This window comes from Arachis duranensis, chromosome 1 (genome assembly GCF_000817695.3).
Source record: "Arachis duranensis cultivar V14167 chromosome 1, aradu.V14167.gnm2.J7QH, whole genome shotgun sequence".
In the NCBI taxonomy this organism is placed as follows: Eukaryota; Viridiplantae; Streptophyta; class Magnoliopsida; order Fabales; family Fabaceae; genus Arachis; species Arachis duranensis.
The window spans coordinates 4,837,173-4,857,637 of NC_029772.3; the positions used below are offsets into that span (position 1 = coordinate 4,837,173).

General features: G+C 34.2%; 3 protein-coding genes across 3 annotated transcripts; 1 reads left to right on the forward strand and 2 right to left on the reverse strand.

Annotated features, from left to right (window-relative positions):
- Positions 1–3,755: 3,755 nt before the first annotated feature.
- LOC107472556 (protein FAR1-RELATED SEQUENCE 5-like) lies at positions 3,756–6,538 on the reverse strand. The gene is made up of 4 exons (XM_016092099.1): positions 6,468–6,538; positions 6,137–6,191; positions 5,936–6,040; positions 3,756–5,372 (listed from the first exon to the last, which is right to left on the reverse strand). Exons 1-4 carry the CDS (start codon positions 6,536–6,538, stop codon positions 3,756–3,758), a joined length of 1,848 nt encoding a protein of 615 aa, XP_015947585.1.
- A 5,338-nt stretch (positions 6,539–11,876) lies between these two features.
- On the forward strand, positions 11,877–13,579 carry LOC107473182 (probable sugar phosphate/phosphate translocator At3g11320). Its single transcript, XM_016092735.3, has 4 exons — positions 11,877–12,317; positions 12,774–12,877; positions 13,111–13,339; positions 13,433–13,579. The coding sequence occupies exons 1-4, from the start codon at positions 11,877–11,879 to the stop codon at positions 13,577–13,579; spliced, it is 921 nt and encodes a 306-aa protein (XP_015948221.1).
- Positions 13,580–14,147: 568 nt separating this feature from the next.
- On the reverse strand, positions 14,148–16,108 carry LOC107495152 (proliferating cell nuclear antigen). Its single transcript, XM_016116284.3, has 4 exons — positions 15,622–16,108; positions 14,902–15,054; positions 14,694–14,791; positions 14,148–14,574 (listed from the first exon to the last, which is right to left on the reverse strand). The coding sequence occupies exons 1-4, from the start codon at positions 15,938–15,940 to the stop codon at positions 14,344–14,346; spliced, it is 801 nt and encodes a 266-aa protein (XP_015971770.1). The 5' UTR covers positions 15,941–16,108; the 3' UTR covers positions 14,148–14,343.
- Between the last annotated feature and the right edge of the window lie 4,357 nt (positions 16,109–20,465).

Sequence of the window (20,465 nt, forward strand, 5' to 3'; positions counted from 1 at the left end):
TTTATATGCCCAATGTTGACGTGAGTTGCATCTAACCCTGCCTTTCATATAAGAAAAATAAAATAGATCGGAATGCTAACACATATGTTTTGCCATCCTGAACAGATTATGAACATAATCCTTATGAGCGCGTCCATGAGAGCCTGCCAGTGTCTGCCTCCTCGAGTTTGGTTCACACCTTCCGTGTTTGCCGACGACGTCCTTGCTATGACGCCATTCGATGTCATTAGAAGAAAATACATGAACAGATGGATGTCGGGGACTAGTCGTCTAGAACATGTTGTTAACGTGATCATACACTCCAAATTTTAACGTTTTTCACTCAATTTATAACCTATGATAGATCTTTCTTTATTGACAGGTTTTGGTCCCGGTGTGCGAGCCAATATACACATGGTATCTGATGGTCGTGGACGTTAAGCATGGAAGGGTGTACTCTCTAGATGTGACGAGAGCTCCGGAGCACACGGAGCGGAGGGAACGCAAAATGCGAACCATTGTGAGTGTAATCGAATTTGCCCAACATTTTACCTCTATGCAATATGCCACAAGTTTTACAGTTCTGAATGCGACTATCACACGTTACTTGTGACCATTCTGCTTTTCTTGGATGCAGCTACTAGTGCTGAGCCAGATTTTCAAACTGGAATGTAACATGCTGAGCTTTTCCCATGTTAGTTCTGATCCAACCACTTGGGGACCAATTAAGTATCCCGATGGAGTGCCAAGTTACCCTGAATGGTAATAATTTTGTTTCTTAACGTGTCACCGCACAAACCCGAAAGCAAATGTGATCGAAATGTAATTGTCCGATTTTGCAGCAACGATTCATGTTTGTGGATTTTGAACTGGATTCAAACAGAGGGGAAATTCAAAGTTTCCAACCTTCCTTGGCAGGTATGTGACGCCTTATGTTAACATGTGTCTCTATTAAGGAGTAGATGAATTTTTACCTTCTCCCTTTGTTACAAGCAGATGGACCGGCTCAAATTAAGGATGAAAACAGCAACGAAGATTGTGCTTTTGGAGTGTAACGAGATCAGGCCAACAGTGGTCTCGAAGGCAGACACAGCGTGGAAGAAGCTTATTCGCTTTAAGGAGTGAAACACTTTCAACATGTGGCCAAACGATGCAACTCTGGAGAATTTTGTTAAAGATAACCCTATGATTTTAATCCTGAAAACTGTTTTTCCCAGTAGCAATCTTTTGAGTGGTGTTGTTATGTTATTAATTATTTAGTGTAGTATATCTATGCTTGCTTCTATATGTGTATGATGGCCACTTTTGTGTGTGGATGCTAGTGGTCCTGTCGACAGACTAGAGCACAATATCCACACCCCCCAAGTTACGACAACTGTCATTGAAAGAGGGTATATGGCCAAAACGAGTGTGTACCCTGCTTGTGACATTTTGCTTTGCCTTCATGGCATATATGTTTGGCTACTTTTGCTTCAGAATGATGTTAACGATAACTAATTATATTTAGTAATGAAGTTATTGCTAGTTTAAAATTAATAGCAGTACCTGCACCCACTCTCCATATGATACCTGCTGATTGAACAAGAAAATGGATAAAAGCTTTCAGCTCACCTTGGGCATGTTAGTTAGGAAATGCTATAAGACTAATATCCAATTGTTGGTAAGGAACCTGTGCAGCATTACCATGGTATGAAGTGAAAATCACAAAAAGAGTCTGGGCATACAATTAAGTTGTACTTATAACTTTTAAAGAACCTGGTTGACACCAATGAGGATTTGTTTATTGTAATAGGAACTAAAACCTTTTTGCAAAAAATTTACATAAATTTTTTAAGCGTTCATTTTTAGAACACAGAATAATTAGCAATCTTAATTATATCAACAAAATTTAGGAAACAAGCGAGATTAGTTTACTTCTTAATAACGTTATCTAATTTTGTTTAGTATTAATTATTTATTACGAAACTAACATTATAATCTAGATTTTTTGTTTAAAGTTAACTGTTTATTACTAAATTAATAATATAAAATAAATATAAGAAATATTATTATACATATGCGTAATGAAAATATTCTTTAACTTCAAGATCTCTAAGATAAAGAATTTTTTTTGTCATGATGAAGAGAAAAGTATTGTTAAATTTTTTTATAAATATGTTTGAAGGGGCTTGATTATTTCTGAATATTTCATTTATCAGTTTTGCAAGGCAATCAAACTAAAGCTTAGGATTATTTATGATTTACGGACAAAAAAAATTTTAATATAGGAGAACTTACATTTAAATGAATTGTTATACTACACATGTATAATAAACACTCACGGTTTACCTTAGCAATATCAGTAGCTTCATGCATCGATTCTGACCGCAGAAGGTCAAAATCATTGGGTAATTGCAGGGAAAATCCAATTTAGCAGCATAATCCCATGGATAATGGAATTTATAATTCGAATCGACAAGGCAGCATTGGTTGTTACCAATAAAAGGGAGTATGGCCGGAGTCAAACATTCTGGCCGTTAAATAACATATAAACTAGAGTGACCAGTTTATGATTAACAATATCCCCATATGCATACATAAGTTCTCAGAACAAAATGCAGTTTCAGCATAACATGTTCTTCGTTACAGCATAGTTGGAATAACAGCTCACATATCAGTCGACCGTCGTCAGACTTCTCCATTCGAAAATTGGTCCCAAATGTATCATACGGGTTGACATGGATTTTGAGGCTGCGTTTTATCTGCGACAACGACGGGTGCCTGTTGCATTGACAAACAAGAACGTCAAACCACAGAACTGTAAACACCAGCATACTGAAATGATAACGGATGGTGTTGAGGCATGAACAATGCAGTGGCTTAGTAATGAGTATGCAATCGGTAATGAGTATACACTTGTTAACATACAGCTCAATGGTAAACAAAAAAATAACACATCAAGAATCCCCTACGTGCATTAATTACTATGTTGATTTTCTATACCCACAGACTTATTTTCTGAATATTGGTGATAAAAAACATTGAGACACATAATAATGAAATAACTATTGCTGCTCCAGAACAGTATTAATTTAGTTAAAGGAATTAAGTTGCATCAGTATTGAACCTATTTATAGAGTTAGTTTTATTGGTAACGTGTCATAGTAAAAAGTCCATGCAGGAATAAGTAACGTGGTAACCTTTGATCGCTTGCGTTTATTTATCCCAGCAGGTGATTTATCGTTCCTTGATGAAGGTTGTGCGCCTCCGTTGGGGCATCTAGTCCTCCGGTGCCCTAGCTTCCCGCATGTGCTGCACTTTCTTTTGGTTTTCAGGGCAGACCCACATGCTTGACTCATCCGACACGTGCCTTTTGTTCTAACACGAATCGGGTCCTTCACCCCGCAATCTTGTGCTGCTGTGATATCATCCGTTGATGGTCTGAGCCCGTTCTTTATTTCAAGGAAGAGAGCATCACTCAGAAGCTTATTTGAGTAAAGCTTGAAGTCTTCATCACTCATGCAGGCAACGCGCCCTAAACGCTTACATAGCTGGGAGAAAGCACCCAATCGTGTCCTATAGGTCACACTTCGGTCAGCAGTGTGTTGCTCAACACATTGGTTATGGACCTCCATTTTGGCTGCCTTAGACCACCTGCGCAGCACTAGGCTTTCAGGGATTTCCACTAAGTTAAGCCTAACACACACAGAAAGGATATGCACACAAGGAAGACCAAACGACTCCATACGCATGCAGGTGCAAGTAAATCTGTTCGCGACAGGGTCCCTATAAACCTTTCAATTCATCTCAGGCCTTCGATACTTCTGGAGAGTGTATGCATGAGGGTTCGCAGTGTCATTAATTTCACATATTCTAACGCGAACACACCGTTTCAGGCTATCCCGGAATCTGAGAAACATTTCGCGGGTGAACATCATCCACCTGGACTTTTCCAGCTCAACAAACTCTGTTTGTAGCACAGGTGTTCCGTACCATGAACAAAATTCTAGCTCGTCCTCGGTGTCACGCAGAAAATCCACACACCTTTGAAAATTTCTTACAAATTCTAACACCCCGTACCTGCTCTCGACAAACCTCCCTAGTTTGGCATGTAGTGACTCGCACCTAGAGGTCGTCCGTACTCCAGCAAAAAATCTACCGCGGATGTATGCGGTGGCCCAAGCGTGCTTTTTGGTGTACAAGTCATTAACCCACTCAACCTCCCTAACACCGCACTCGTTGACCATTGCCTCCCAATGCGCTTCGAACTCATCGATTTCCATATCTGCCAACATGCAGTGTCTAAACATTTGTGTGAATCTCGGGTCGCTTATGTTAGCAGTCGCATTCCTCAGCAGATGCCAGGCACACAACCGATGATGTGCATCAGGAAATACAGACTGGATTGCTATCCGCATGGCCGGGTCGCCATCTGTGATGACTGATTGCGGTGCCTTACCTTGCATGCATTCCATAAACTGGCGAAGAACCCAAATATATGACTCCTGCGATTCGCATGAGACCATTGCTGTTCCAAATACGCATGTCTGGTTGTGGTGGTTTACTCCGGAAAAGACTACAACGGGTAGGTTGTACTTGTTGCGGCCATACGTAGCGTCGAATGCTAGCACATCGCCGAAAATCCCATAATCTTCCTGGCAACGACCGTCGCTCCAAAACAAGTTGCATAGGTGTTGCCCTGCCCCCAACTTGTAATGCCAAAACATTTTCCCATCCATGCCTGCCAGACCTTCCAAGTACCTAATAGCCGCACTTATATCTCCGCCTTGCAGACCTCTCTGTTTCCGTATCTCATTATACATATCTTGCTTTGTGAATGTTACCAGATTAAAACCCCCTAGTTGTGCTGCGAAAGACTCATAAATCTTAGGTATGCTAATCCCAATCTCCCTCTTGCTTGTTAGTTGAGCAACTTCTACCTCAGATATCTTCCTGTGTGACCGCAAATAATCAACAAGCTTCCCATACGCAAGTTCGTGGTTATGCTCCTCGACAAAACGCGATACATACCACCTCCCACTACCGTCTTTCCTCTTTATCCTCATCTCCGCCATGCATCCGCATCGGGTTACTACCTTATGCTCCCTTTTGCGATCAACCTTTTCCAACCATTTCTTCTCTCGAAATCCTTGCCTATTACAAACAAAAGTGTACCGCACGATCTCTCCGGCAGTGTTTCTAACAGTCTTGCCTCGCCGTGATGCAAAGCCCTTTAGTCTGCTGTAATTGTTATAGAAGCCGCCTGCCTCCTGAGGTGAAGAGAACTCCATTTCAAGAACATTTTCTGCTCGCAACCCATCCAAACCCAAAAATCCGGGCAACATTAAAGCCCCCCTTCCTTCCCAATCGGATAACTCAGCATCTTCCTCCACTCTCGTATCAAACATTGTGTCCTGAAAAATTAAGACAAACATTTTCGCTACCAACTACATTAGGTGGAATGAATTCTGTTTAAATATTGCATATCCATGCATATTAACGCTCTTGCCCATCAAAGCCTTTCATTTTAAATTAGTTTCAAAGTAAATTTTGCAAATGCAATGTTCATAGGCACTGACATGGTTATTAATTCAACCCTGAAAACTTGACCTGAAAAACTCCTTTCAGGATTATAAAATCAATATAATTATAACATTGTCATGTTATAATTTAACATACAGTTTACCCAACCATCATAATGGTTGGCCACAACAAGATCTTCATGCCATTCTATCTAATAAAGGATTTGCTTGTCAACGTTCATTGTCAGAGATGGAAGTATTGCATTTTTCTTTAAAATGTGAAAGTTCGATTTTGCAAACTTAACAAATACTACAGCCACGGCAAACTTAACATAAAAACACCAATCTAGCATTTCTTCAACGCATCAGACTCATCACATCATAGTCACCATTCCCCTCTAATTAGATCCCACTAACACACTATAAAAACAGAATGGCATGTATACCCATCGTACCTGTGGATTCGACCCACCACCGTTGCCCTCCATCCAGTAATCCGCAAGAGGCTCATTCCACATACACGCATCCTTCCAAAACTTGCTACTCGATGCCATTATTACCTAAAAGACAAACATGTCAAACTGTAACAAACAATAAACTAGGGATGGCACAAACTTCTTTGGCAACTTACGTAGATAAAAAAACCCTTACTTTACCGACTCATCTACTATCCAACATGATTCCAACATCCTCACAGTCTCCACTTGCCAACTACAAACACAGACTTGCAAAAACACCACATGCATTACAACTACGTCACAGAGAACCAAACACATTCACCACTACCTCCTAACATTGCTACCAATACAGCTACAAACCAAGTTGTCACAAAAAAAATACCGAAGGATTTTACACAAAAAAAAGAATTGTATAAAGCATTCTTTGCAGCAGCAAATTCAGGGGTTTGTCACGGGATTAAGCAACAAACTCGGTAGATTCTTCTTTTTTCACAACACAATTTATGCTCATACACCTAATGAGGTCGACAATGCGGTTAAAACAACACCACCAGAATTTTCAAGGACAACACCACCAGATTTCAGTAGTAAAAATTCCATTATTTCAGTGACAGGTTAAACTTTCAAAAACAAAGTCACGATGGAGAAATTAAATTGAAAACAAAATGAAAATTGCCAGAATGAGTCTCAAAGGTGGACGGACTTACACAGGGCGATGGGAACACCACGTCTACTCACACCCTAAACCCTAGAACTTCAACTCAAACCAACAAATTAAGGCGACTATCATTTTGGCCAACACATTTAATTCTAATAACTTTCAACCGCAAAAACAGCATCCCTTTCAGCTAACACATAACATTACTTCAACAACGATAAAAACATTCGGCTACAGATTCAATATAGGTTAATGAAATCGAAAATTAATTGAAAATAAATTAACATGGCTAAGGGACGCTTACTTGCTCGGATGACTAACGACGGCGATGGTTGATGAGAAACTAAACTGATGGGATAAGCAAAGTGACAACAACCACCACCACCCAACGGACCGGTTGCTGGTTTTGTCTGCTGGCCCTTCCGGGAAAGCAACAGCAGGCAGGCAGCGACTGACTTTCAGAGCCTCACGCCCTACCGCGACAAGCTCCACCCACCACCGGTGACGAACGACCTCCACTCCAAATAAATTTGTCCCCAGGTAAGACCTAACCAATCCGAGGATGCCGACACTATTTCCTCTAATATTTGATCTTCTTAGGCCCACTACTGCCCCGCCAAAAACGTCAACCAAAAAACTCTAGCCCACCAACATTGTACATCGGCTGGCTCAGCTATAAATTGGCTTCAGTTTTTCTTTCAGCTGATGGCACCTACCTACCCCTATAGTGACTTTTAAATTTATTGTAGGGATATAATGAATATTCCATGAGATGCTACAAGACAAAATGTTAACCTTTAACCTGACCGTACATGGATCTTCAGAGTTCCAATAAAGGTGCCTGGACCATTTGAAAAGTTTCCTATATATATAACTTCATATATATATTTTCAATATATATTTTATATTTTAATATTTATTCTGTACGAGTTATTAATCTAATGGTTATTTTTTGTGTATAGTAGTTGATTTTAAAAGTCAATAAAATATAAAATTATTGCGGTATTTATTTTAAAAACATATGCTAATTTAGATTTTAAAAAATATTATTAAAGAGACATAATAAAAAATTTAAAATACAAAAATTTAATTAAAAAATTATAAAATTACAGACAATCACAAAATAAGTAAACTTATTAAAAGTTAATGAAGGATGATTCTTACTAGCTAGGATACAAGTATACTATACTCGTACAAGTGTATGTGAAGCTTAAATAAATGTACACTGAATAAAATTTAATATAGAAATTAATTATAAATGTGGTTAAATATGATTAAATTTATTTATGTTCATACAAAAATATGTCATTAGTGAAACCATTTTAAAATAGAGAAATTATATTTTTTTCATTTTTTAGCATATAATTTTTATGGTATAAAAAGTAAAATATTTTATTTTTAATTTCTTTATTACTTATCAATTATGTTTTTAAATACTAAAATGGTATATAACATTTTTTCTTTAAAATGTGAAAGCGGCGGTGGTGTGCGGTTTAATTTCCGGATTGCTTCCTTAAATACTCACATAGTCACGTTCTAGATTCTTTAATGTTAAACACAAATGTTAAGCAGAGACGTCGATACTTTTTGAGCCACTTTTGATATAAGTACTAAATAATGTTTATTTTTCTGTAAATGTTGACCAACCGGTTGGATATAAAGTGTGTACATAAAAAGAGATACACCGAAAGTTCTTACGAAAATCAATCAATAATAATAAAAAAAAATTAAACTTGCACATTATTAAAATATATAACTATACACTCAAAATTCACGTAGCTTTAATTTGTTCAGAAGGTATTGCAATGCGGGCGAGCATTATGAACAAAGGTAGGAGCTATCCAGTTTATTATGTAAATAAATGAGTAATACTAGGGGACAGCAACATTTGTGATTGGTAGTCATCAACTAGCTATCAATAATAATTTGATGGTGTGAGATTTCATCTAATGGCTCACATTTTTCTATTAATTACATGCTGGCCAAAATGCAATAAAATTGCTGGTCCCTAGATTTTTCTTTAATATAATGTGTTGTATAACATATTTCACTTAGAGTATTTTTATTACACTATCTACAAAGTATTTATATTTAAATGTAAATTATATGATCCAAACCCATAAAATAGAACACAGAAACATAAATACTATAATATTATTGAGATAAATAGTAGAAAGAAATATAGATATTATGATCCTTTCACCTTACACAAAATGCATAACAAGTATACTACTTGCATTATATATATATATATATAGACGATGAAGAAGAAGAATTCGATGATGATAATGTTACCTCTGAAAATACTGAACGCAGTATCTATCTTTTTGGTTAGGACATAATCAGTTATGTTGTGTTGTGTTATCTTATACTTTAAATAAATCACTTTACATAATCCTCAAGATATATGGTATTATGTGATATATTGTCATTCATATGTATTTGCTAATTTTGGCTTTACTACAATGTCTTAGTTTTTTTAATTTCCATCTAATGATGCACACAAGCAATGACAGAGATCATCGTGGCCTAGTTATGGGAAGATTTCTCGTGAGATTAGAAATTGCTACAATTTCTCATGACTACAAACAAGACAAACAGAGCGTCAGACAAGAGTGACTCCTTGCATTGTGGAAAATGGTAATATTTTCACTTACTTCATTTCTATCATTCTTGTAATACAACTGTGTGCTTTATTACAAATTTCACTGTAACTTGTTTTAAGCTAAGTGTTTGTTCATTGTGTGTATTCATAGGAGTTGGAATATGAGCTAATTGACTCTGAAATTTTCGTGCACCTTCACACTAGAAAGGAAAACGAGACATTGTGTGGGTAGTTGAGTGCTCCGAACTGTTACATGTAATCTCGACCTTTTGAAACAAATTTCAAATAATATTTTTTTTATAGGACAAGTATTCCCAAAACTTAGAGGTTATAATCTACCAATCCTAACAGAATGTAGGAAAGGCACGAATCTAACAATTCTGTGCAAGTGGATTGTGGTTTGGCTGGAGATTCTTAGAAAGTACGGCTAGCTAATCCTATCTGTGTTGAAAATTTTGGGTTGAGAATCTCTCGACTTTAATTCTACTCGCACTCTAAAATTCTAAACTCTATTCTATCCTATTCTATCCGCAGAAATATCAAATTTTTTCAAAACAAATATAAAATTCAATCATTCCAAATTTCATACATATTAATAAAATAAAAAACTAAATTTAAATTAAAATTAAAAATAATAAAATCTTTAAAAAATTCTTGTGTTTGCTCACTTATTATAAATCATTACATGAAAAATATTATGGATTTAACTCTCACTTCCTTTATTATATACCTAATTTTTATAAAATATATATTATATATGAGATACAAATAGAATACGATATGGTATACTCCAAATCCAGATCCTATCTACAAATATATTTGGACTGATTTTTAATCTACCTACAATAAATTGGATAGCCTATAGTCCTATCCTATTCGAACGGATTGGGGCGAGTAGGATATATTGCAGCCCTATTAAAAAGCCATAAAAATACCGTATTTATAAAATTTTTTGCCATCGCTCGAGTTGATTCCTGTGGCAGCATCCTTCACAATTATCAATGCATGTCCACCTTTTTAAGAGACCATCACGGAATTATGTGAACGGATTTACAACCTCACACAAAACTTACATAACCTACATGATCAAGGTCAACATTTATACAAGAGGAGTGATAGGAACAACATTTTTATTAAATTCTTGTCAATAATTAACTATTAAAAAAAATTGAATAATTCTATATTATTAGATAGAATCTCATACTATTAAAAATATCATTAATAACTAATTGATGACTAAAAATAACAAAATTTGTTACTCCCTAAACTTTCTCTCTTTATACAAAGTTGAGAAGATTTCACATTTTACCTATGAAGTATGGACACTTTGCTAAGTTGTCGTATCTGCGTGTCGCACATATTTTGGATACAACACTCATCGACACTCGTTCAACATACGTGTCTGTGTCCAAATCGTGTCAAATTTTCGGACACACTTGGATACACCTAAATACCATCACGTGTGAGCGTGTCCGGTCTTATTCTTAATATATATTCTTAAATTAATTTTAGATATAGTATATATTATTATTTATTAAAACAAAAAATATTTTAAATACTTAATATAATTAAAATAAGAGATTAAAAATATTTTAAAAAATTAATTTATATTTTAATATCAATAAAATATGAAAATATCATTATGGTTTATCTAAAACATATTTTATATTTTATATGTATACGTGTCTCCGTATTATGTAAAATTTTAAAATTTGCGTGTCAACGTTTTCCGTGTCCGTAGCATTTTACATAACTGGTGTCCGATCTACTGGTGGTGACTCATCATTATCTTCTACACTGGTACCACCAACTCAAAAGAAAAACAATGACGAGGAAGATATGCATATGATTATGGAGACTCTTACTATACTTCTTTATAACATTTAGTACACCATGTATAATTTAACAATTTACTAATTTTATACATTTTAATTTGTAATATTGACATTTTAATTTATTATTTTAATAAAAAACTACAAAAATATGACATTGTTAATTTGTTAGCAATATTCAAATTAAATCCTCTCTGTTTTCCTTAATATTGTTTTTATAAAAATAAAAATTAATTTCGAATTGGACACTAACACCACCTAACTAGTAGAAATTATTAATAAAACATACATAGATTATCATCTTAAAATTAAATTTTTATCTAAATCTACAAAGATCAAGAGTAGAAATATAGAATAGATCATATTTATATTCGTTAGATCAAAATTAGATTCTGATATTTAACTTTTAAAATTGAAGATATCTGCAAGCTAATATTAACCGCCAAAAACATTAAGAAAATCAAAACGGTTAGATTAGATTAGATTTGGTTTCAATAATAGTAAGATAGATATTATCCCCTCATGTTTTTAGCACCAACCTAAGCAACAATAACAACAATTCCTTCCTCCAAACACTTTCACCGCCACAGAGCTTCTCACTCTGCATCATTCGTTTTCTCCAAAACCAAAACCAAAACCTAAACCTATTTCCTCATTCCTCAAAGCTCAAACTTGCAAAACATAAATTAAAATAGTAGCAAAAACCCTTCACCTGTTGAAGCTTCTCTCAAAAACTTTCCACCCCATTATCCTCCAAAACAAGGAGGAGAAAAAAAACACCAAAAAGCAACAAACAAATAATAGTTTTTTATTTAAGAACAAAAGAATAAAAAAAAACACACAATGAAGATTACAGGGAAGGTATTCACGTTCGGTTTGATAGCATTCTGGTATGCTTCAAACATTGGAGTGTTGTTGCTGAACAAGTACCTGTTAAGCAACTATGGATTCAGGTACCCAATCTTTCTCACACTGTGTCACATGATGGCGTGTTCCATCCTCAGCTACGTGGCAATTTCATGGATGAAGATGGTGCCAATGCAAACGATTAGGTCAAGGGTGCAGTTCATGAAGATATCTTCCTTGGGACTCATATTTTGTTTGTCTGTTGTTGGAGGGAACATATCTCTTCGCTACCTTCCTGTTTCCTTCAACCAGGCCGTCGGCGCAACCACGCCGTTCTTTACGGCGGTTTTCGCCTATTTTATGACTCTCCGGCGGGAGGGTTGGATCACCTACATCACTCTTGTTCCTGTCGTTACTGGTGTTATGATTGCTAGTGGGGTATTATATATTACTCTTTTTCTGTTATTAATTTTGGGCGAGTATATGAAATTGACAGTCGAGAACAGTTAGATGATAATTTATTAAAATTTGTTAAATTATCTGACAGTTTTCGACTATCAACTTCATATAAAGATAAATGTACGTGAGTATTAATCTTAATAATGTTCAGTTAAATATGTCAAACCATTTATCATCTTTATATAAAGATATTTTTATAGAACTAATCACCTTATTTTAATATATATTTAAATTAATACATATAAATAATACATAATAATTAAAATAAAATATGTGTTCATGAAATCATATATAAACATTTGTTTCAATATAAGTATATTTTGAAATAGTTTTGGCCTTTAAATTAAGCATAATTGCATCATTAGCCATTTGTTATGTTATGTTTAATATGTTATTATATTCATACTAATATTTTTGTCTCTTACATGGATGAAGGGAGAGCCAAGTTTTCATCTCTTTGGATTCATAATGTGCATCAGTGCCACAGCGGCAAGGGCACTCAAAACAGTTCTTCAAGGAATCTTGTTGACTTCAGATGGGTAATGACCTCAAAACTTTCCTATTTCTAATTTTGTCCTAATTTTGGGTTGCCAAATACCAAGGCACACAACATAAAAGATCAGGGTTCGATCTTCATTGCATTATACAAGTTTAAGTGCTAAAAAGTACAGCTGTATGAATTAGTAACATGGCATGCATTACTTTGATTGAATTAGTAACATCCATAACATTTGGCAAGGCTAGTACTGAAATATTTTGGTTGATTTCACAGCGAAAAGCTTAATTCGATGAACCTTCTTATGTACATGGCACCGGTGGCTGTGGCGTTCCTTCTTCCAGCTTCAATTATAATGGAGGATGATGTAGTTGGAATTACAATTTCACTTGCCAGAGAAGATCCAAGTATTCTGTGGTTACTTATCTTCAATTCAGCATTGGCATATTTTGTCAATCTGACCAATTTCTTGGTCACAAAGCACACAAGTGCCTTGACACTTCAGGTAATATTAGGGACTTTCTCAATGGGAAGAATTTTTATTACAAATAAAAAGTTCTGATATTCCAATCTAATGTGATCATCGTGACTTTGACAGGTCCTAGGAAATGCAAAAGGTGCTGTGGCAGTTGTGATCTCCATTTTGATATTCCGAAACCCTGTATCAGTTACAGGAATGCTTGGATATTCTCTAACAGTTTTTGGTGTCATCCTATATAGTGAAGCCAAGAAACGGAGTAAATGAGTTTCTTGATTTTATTACCCTAAATTTTGTCGCATTAGACCAAGATAGCCTCTACCAACGCCGTAAATTTTGCCATATTAGACCAAGAATGCCTCTTCCCGGTTCCCACGCTTAACCATTGTAAATGTTTCATTACATCATTCTTTTAGAATTTACCCGTGATTCATTAAGCTGTAAGGAAATGTACACTATAGTAAACATCCATCAACCCATATTGTTGACCAAATATGCTAGAGTATAATTGGAAATTTAGTAGAACTTTGCTTTTACCTTTTTAAGAATTTGGACCTTTACTATGTAACATTTGCCTTGATTCCTTAAGTTTTGTAGAGCATTTTGATCTTGCTATTAATGGAAGCTGAATTTTTGCGTACATTAAATAAACTCGCGCCCCAATTTTAATATATAGAGTAGCAGATTTCAATCACCAATGCCTGCTTTTGTTCTGCTTTTTTCATAAGAAACTTTAAAAAATCATCAGAAAGATAATGTAGTCCAGGATATTGTTGTAACAGTTGTATCGTGTTGATATTAAGTTTCGTGCTTGTGACAATTCATAAACTTCTAATGAAAACAAACGCAGCATGAAATATACACATTCATTTGTTGATCACTGTTCTAAGTAACAGAAAGGATTTAGGGGGGGACTACTATCTAATAAAATTTTCCAATCCGTTTGCCAAAGTGTAAAAGTATCTTCAACAAGATGCATCAAGGCATGTTACTACAAACAAATTGAAGACCCAATAGAGTCAATCCAACACCTAAACTTCAGGTTTTGTCTCCTCTTCTTCCTCTTCTATCTTGGGAGCCAAATAGAAGCGGACGTAACCCATCTCAGCAATCTTGTATTCAACCACAACTGGAAGCTCATTTGAAAGACTGATGGCAACTCGGTTAGACAATGGTGTTGCCTTTGTAAAGGAGTTCATGTACCGCAATGCAAATGTCAAGGACACAGGCTCATTCATCTCTACAGTAGTGGCTTCTTCAGGCTGCAATATCAACCAAATACCATGTAAAACCATCAATCAGTATGTATTTCAAATTATAAGAGAATAAATTGTACAAACAATGAAGTTAAGATTACAAAAAATAAATAAAGCTCCGATACCTTGTCCACAGAAGTGTTCTGCCTGCAGACTATGTTTGCAGATCCAATATCACCTCTCGTGGAAAACTTTACACCTTCCTTAGTAACGGAAATGACAACTACAACATTCATCACAAAATGAACAAATTGTATCAGCTAAACTATCAACTTCCAAAAGAAAGCAGATAGTACCATAAAACTCCTGAAAATTCAGAGAAAAGCAAATTACCAGTGTCACCAATACTGCTAAGATCTTTGCAAATCTTAGCAAACTCAGTAGACGGCATTCTAACAATGGCCTGGTACTCTGCCTCAGGAATTCCAAGGTGCTCACTGTCAATATCCATTAACTTCATCTCAAAATCAGAAATTTTATCTTGTGCTTCAAGACAAAAAAAAAAAAAGAAAAAAAAGAGTCAGACTACAAATCTTTTCAATATCCAAAACTTCATATTCAGATCTTGAACCAAAATGTAACAGTAACAGCTGCACTACACTACCAGAAACAGATTCCAATACATGAACAATACACAATTGAACACTATCTTGATTAAAATTAAACACTAAAGCCAAATTCCTGCATATAAATTTTTACAATCCTAAAAATCCAAACACCTAACACTAAATTTTGTACCAATTCATTAACAACTGAAATTATATCAAATACAGAATCAAGATCATGCCTCTTATCCCCTTGCAGAATACTAAACTTTCAAACACACAAAACAATGTAATAGGTCTTCCCTTTCCAGTACAGTTTTCTAGCAAGAAAGAATCCTAAACGTCAATAAAAAGGTTAAAGAACTAAAATAATACCATATCAAAATTAGCAACTAAAGATCAAACAGAAATAGGAAAATGAACCATACAGATCTAAAACCCTAGAAATAATCGAACAAAACTAAAATGAAAAATTGAAATCAAGATTTCTTGGGCAAATGAATAGTACTTGGGCTCTCGAACATGAAAGTGACGGTGTCGCTGCCGTCATCGCCTTTGAGGGTGATGATGTCATCATTTCCAGCGCACCGTAGCATCTTGGCCATGTTGTTGAGACTCATCCCCATCGAGATGTTGCGGTCGCACCGGTAGTGCTCGAACCCTTCGGACCGCAGTAGGAGCGCCACGAGTGCAACGTGGCTCGAGTCCATGGCCTGGAGTGAAAACCCAGTCGCGGAGCAATCGAAGTTCGCATCGTTCACGAGCTCCTTGATTGCGTCTACAACCTTCTTCAGCAGCGAACCTTGCACTAAACGGAGTTCTAGCATCTTGAAAATGGGGGGTTTTAGAGGTTTTCTTGCTTTGTCTCGGTAGGGTTATGGTTTTGGGTTTCTCGGGAAAATTGGTGGGAAAAACAGAACGAACGAGGGAATGAGAGAGAGGGAGGGAAAGGGGTTTATATAGCGTAAGGTTCTGTGAAGGGATTGGCGGGATCTGATTGTAATTAAATAAATTAAGAAATTAAGTTCCCGCCATCACTATTTTGGGCAACGCGTGGAGGGAACTCTTCCTAACCGTCAAGGGTAGTTTGGGTAATTTGGACAGCAGCTGCGCAAAACAGCTGGCGAGGGAGAACTGCCGAGGAGGGCGGAGCCACGGGGCACGTTGGGCTGCAGTGTGAATGGCGGAAGAAAAAAATAGTTGAAAAAACACTAAAAAAACAATAGCTACGAGAAAAAAAAATTTTTAAATAAATATAATTAAATCTAAAAAAAAGCTTCTAAAATTATTGAATCTATTTAATATACACAACTATGCGTCTTAATATTCTAAGAGATGTTTTATAGAAAAAGATTAAAGTAATCTTTTTAACATTTCTACTACTTTACACATTAATGGTCAATTTGATAGATTTTATTTGAATGCACTATAAGCTCACTAATGTAATCTTTATTATTGTATTATTTTTTTCTTCTCCTGATACCACTCCTTTTATAAATATTACTTAAGTTGAACAGCAGTGTGAATAGTGGAAGAGAAAAATGGTTGAAAAAACACTAAAAAAACAATAGCTACTCAGACTAAACACGTGAAAAAATTTTCTTTAGATAAATATAATTGAATCCAAAGAAAAGACTTCTAAAATTGATAAATTGTAAACGCGTATTTTCTGTTTAAGAGAATCTAACTATTCAGTTCTTCAATTATTGAATCTATTTAATATACACAACTATGAGATGCGTCTTAATACTCTAAGAGAGGTCTTATAGGAAAAGATTAAAGTAATCCTTCTAACATTTCTACCACTTTACACATTAATGGTCAATTTGATGGATTTTATTTGAATGCACTATAAGCTCACTAATGTAATTTTTATTATTGTATCATTTTCTTCTGCTCCTGATACCAAACTCCTTTTATAAATATTACTTTTCTCAAAATTCCTATAAATCCAATTAGAAAAGTACAATTCACTGCTATGAAATTTTTCAGTATTATAATTCCTTTTTTCTCCAATCATTTCAAGAATTAGCATTCTATAACAGTACACATTTGAATTGTAAGAAACTCCACCACACATTCGACTAAACATTTTTTGTTCAATATAACCTAGAATCCTTCTTGTACTTAATATAAATAAAATACTTTCATTCTTTTTTAATTATATAACTAATCCAAAATCTGTAATCTTTTGATAAAAGTTCTCATCAAGAAGAATATTTTGGGATTTGATATCCAGATAAAAATTCTCATATTACATACTCGATGTAAGTAGTCTAATCTTCGAGTAATACTAATTGTGATATGATATAGTGTGCCCTAATCTAAATTAGAAATGAGATGAGAATATCCCTGTTTATATGTAAATTTATTCAAAGAACCATTAGACATGAATTCATAAATAAGTGTCTGTTTATTCATTTTATAACAAAATCCCAAAAGTGAAACAATAATGTTCACATGAGATGTTTTATTCATAATAACAACTTTGTTTACAAATTCTTTCACACTTCCTTTTGTCTCCTTAACCACCTTTACTGTCACTTGACGACCATCATTTAAACTTGCTTTGCATACAACATCATATCTACCTTGTCCTAATTTTTCATGAAATGAGTATGTCATTTATTATACTTTTGTATAATTATATCTCACTGGAGTTGCAGTACCATAACTTTATATTAGCTCCTCAACTTACCGATCAAAACAATTCCGTGAGCAATGATAGCTAACGATAACAACAAATAATTAGTTAAGCAAATAAGGAATAACACAAGAAATAATTAACTCAGCAAGTTATATCAAAAAAATAATTAGCTCGGTAATATAACTAAAATTAACATCTATCAATATACAAAAACAATAACCACTAAAATAACATCCACATTAAAGGAGAAAATTTTTTTAATGAGATATATTTGAATCCTAAAAAAAGATTTTTAGAGTTGTTAAATTATAAATACATACTTTCTGCTTAGACGAACCTAATCCTTCAGTTTTTAATTGTTGAATTTATCTCATATACACAATTATGTGATGCATCTGAATACTGTTAAAGAGGTCTTGTAGGAGAAGATATGGCAGGCTTTGGAGAAAAAAGTACTCGTTGAACTCGTCTTTCAAATATTTCTATCACTTTACACATTGATGATCAATTTGATGGATTTATTTAGATGCACCACAAGTTCACCGGTGTAATCTTTATTATTGTATCATTTTTTTTCTTCTCTTGATACCAAATCCTTGTATGAATATTACTTTTCTCAAAATTCTTATAATTCCAATCAAGATAATACAATTCACTGCTATGAGATTTTTCAGTATCATAATTCTTTTTTCCTCCCATCTTTTCATGAATTAGCATTTCATAACTTTACACATCCGTTTTGTGAGAAATTCCACCGTACATTCTACTAAACATTTCTCGTGTAATATAACCTGGAATCCATCTTGTACCCAACATAGACACAATACTTTTATTCTTTTTGTATATTTTAACTAATTCAAAATCTGTAATTTTTGGACAAAAATTTTTATCAAGAAGAATATTTTGGAGTTTGATATCAAGTTACAAAATTCTCGTATTACAACTTCGATGTAAGTAGTCTAATCCTCGACCAACACTAATTGTGATATGATATAGTGTGTCCCAATCTAAATTAGAAATGAGATGAAAAGATCCTTGCTTATATGCAAATTTATCCAAAGAACCATTAGACATGAATTCATAAATGATTGCCTTATTATTCATTTCATAACAAAATTCGAAAAGTGAAACAATGTTCACATAAGATGTTCTACTAATAATAACAACCTCATTTACAAATTCTTTCATATATTCTTTTGACTCCTTAAGTACCTTTACTGCCACTTGATGACCATCGTTTAAACTTACTTTGTACAAAATACCATATCCTCTTTATCCTAATTTTTAATGAAATGAGTTTGTCATTTATTTTACTTCTGCACAATTATATCTCACTAGAATTAGAGTACCATAATTTTTTATTAACTTCTCAATTTGCCAATCGAAACACTTTCGTAAGCAACAATAATTAGCAACAACAAGAAACAATTAGTTAAACAAACTAAGAATTACCACATGCTAGAATTAACTTCGCAAGCAATAACAAGAAATAATAATTAGTGCGGTAAGATAGCTAAAATTAACACCCATCAATATAAAAAAAATACAAAAAAAACTACTAAAATATCATTCAGATTAAACGAAAAAGATTTTTCTTTAAAGAGACATGTTTGAATCCTAAAAAAAAAAATTCAGAGCTGATAAATTAACACATACTTTTTACTTAGGTGAATATAACCATTCAATTCTTCAATTATTGAATTTGTCTCATATATATAATTATGAGTTGCATCTGAATACTGTAAGAGGGGTCTTGTAGGAGAATAGATGATAGGTTTTGGAAGATAAGGTACAGATTGAAATGGTTCTTCTAACATTTCTTCCACTTTACACATTAATGGTCAATTTGATAGATTTATTTGGATGCACCATAAGATCACCAATGTAATCTTATTGTATCATTTTCTTATTCTCCTGATACCAAACTCCTTGTGTGAATATTACTTTTCTCAAAATTCCTATAAATCCAATCAGGAAAGTACAATTCACTGCCATGAGATTTGTCAGTATCATAATTCTTTTTTTTCTTCAATCATTTTAAGAATTAACATTCTATAACTGTGCATATCCGATTTGTGAGAAACTCCACCATAAATTTGACTAATCATTTTTGGGGCAATATACTCTGGAATCTTTCTTGCACCCAACATAGACACAATACTTTCATTCTTTTTGTATATTTTAGCTAATCCAAAATCTGTAATTTTTGGACAAAAGTTCTCATCAAGAGGAATATTTTGGGGTTTAATATCAAGATGTAAAATTCTCGTATTATATTTTCGATGTGAGTAGTCTAATCCTTGAGAGCAACAGTAATTGTGATCTGATATAGTGTGCTCCAATCTAAATTAGAAATGAGATAGGAAGATCTCTGTTTATATGTAAATTTATGCAAAGAATCATTAGACATGAATTTAGAATTGAGTGCTTGTTTATTCATTTCATAACAAAATTCCAAAACTGAAACAATGTTCATATGATATGTTTTACTAATAATAACAACCTCGTTTACAAATTCTTCCACACTTCATTTTAACTCATTATGTAACTTTACTGTCAATTGATGACCATCATTTAAACTTGCTTTGTATATAATATCATATCCTCCTTGTCTTAATTTTTCATGAAATGATTGTCATTTTTTTGCTTCAGTATAATTATATCTCGGTAGAGTTGCAGTATCATAACTTTTTATTAGCTCCTCA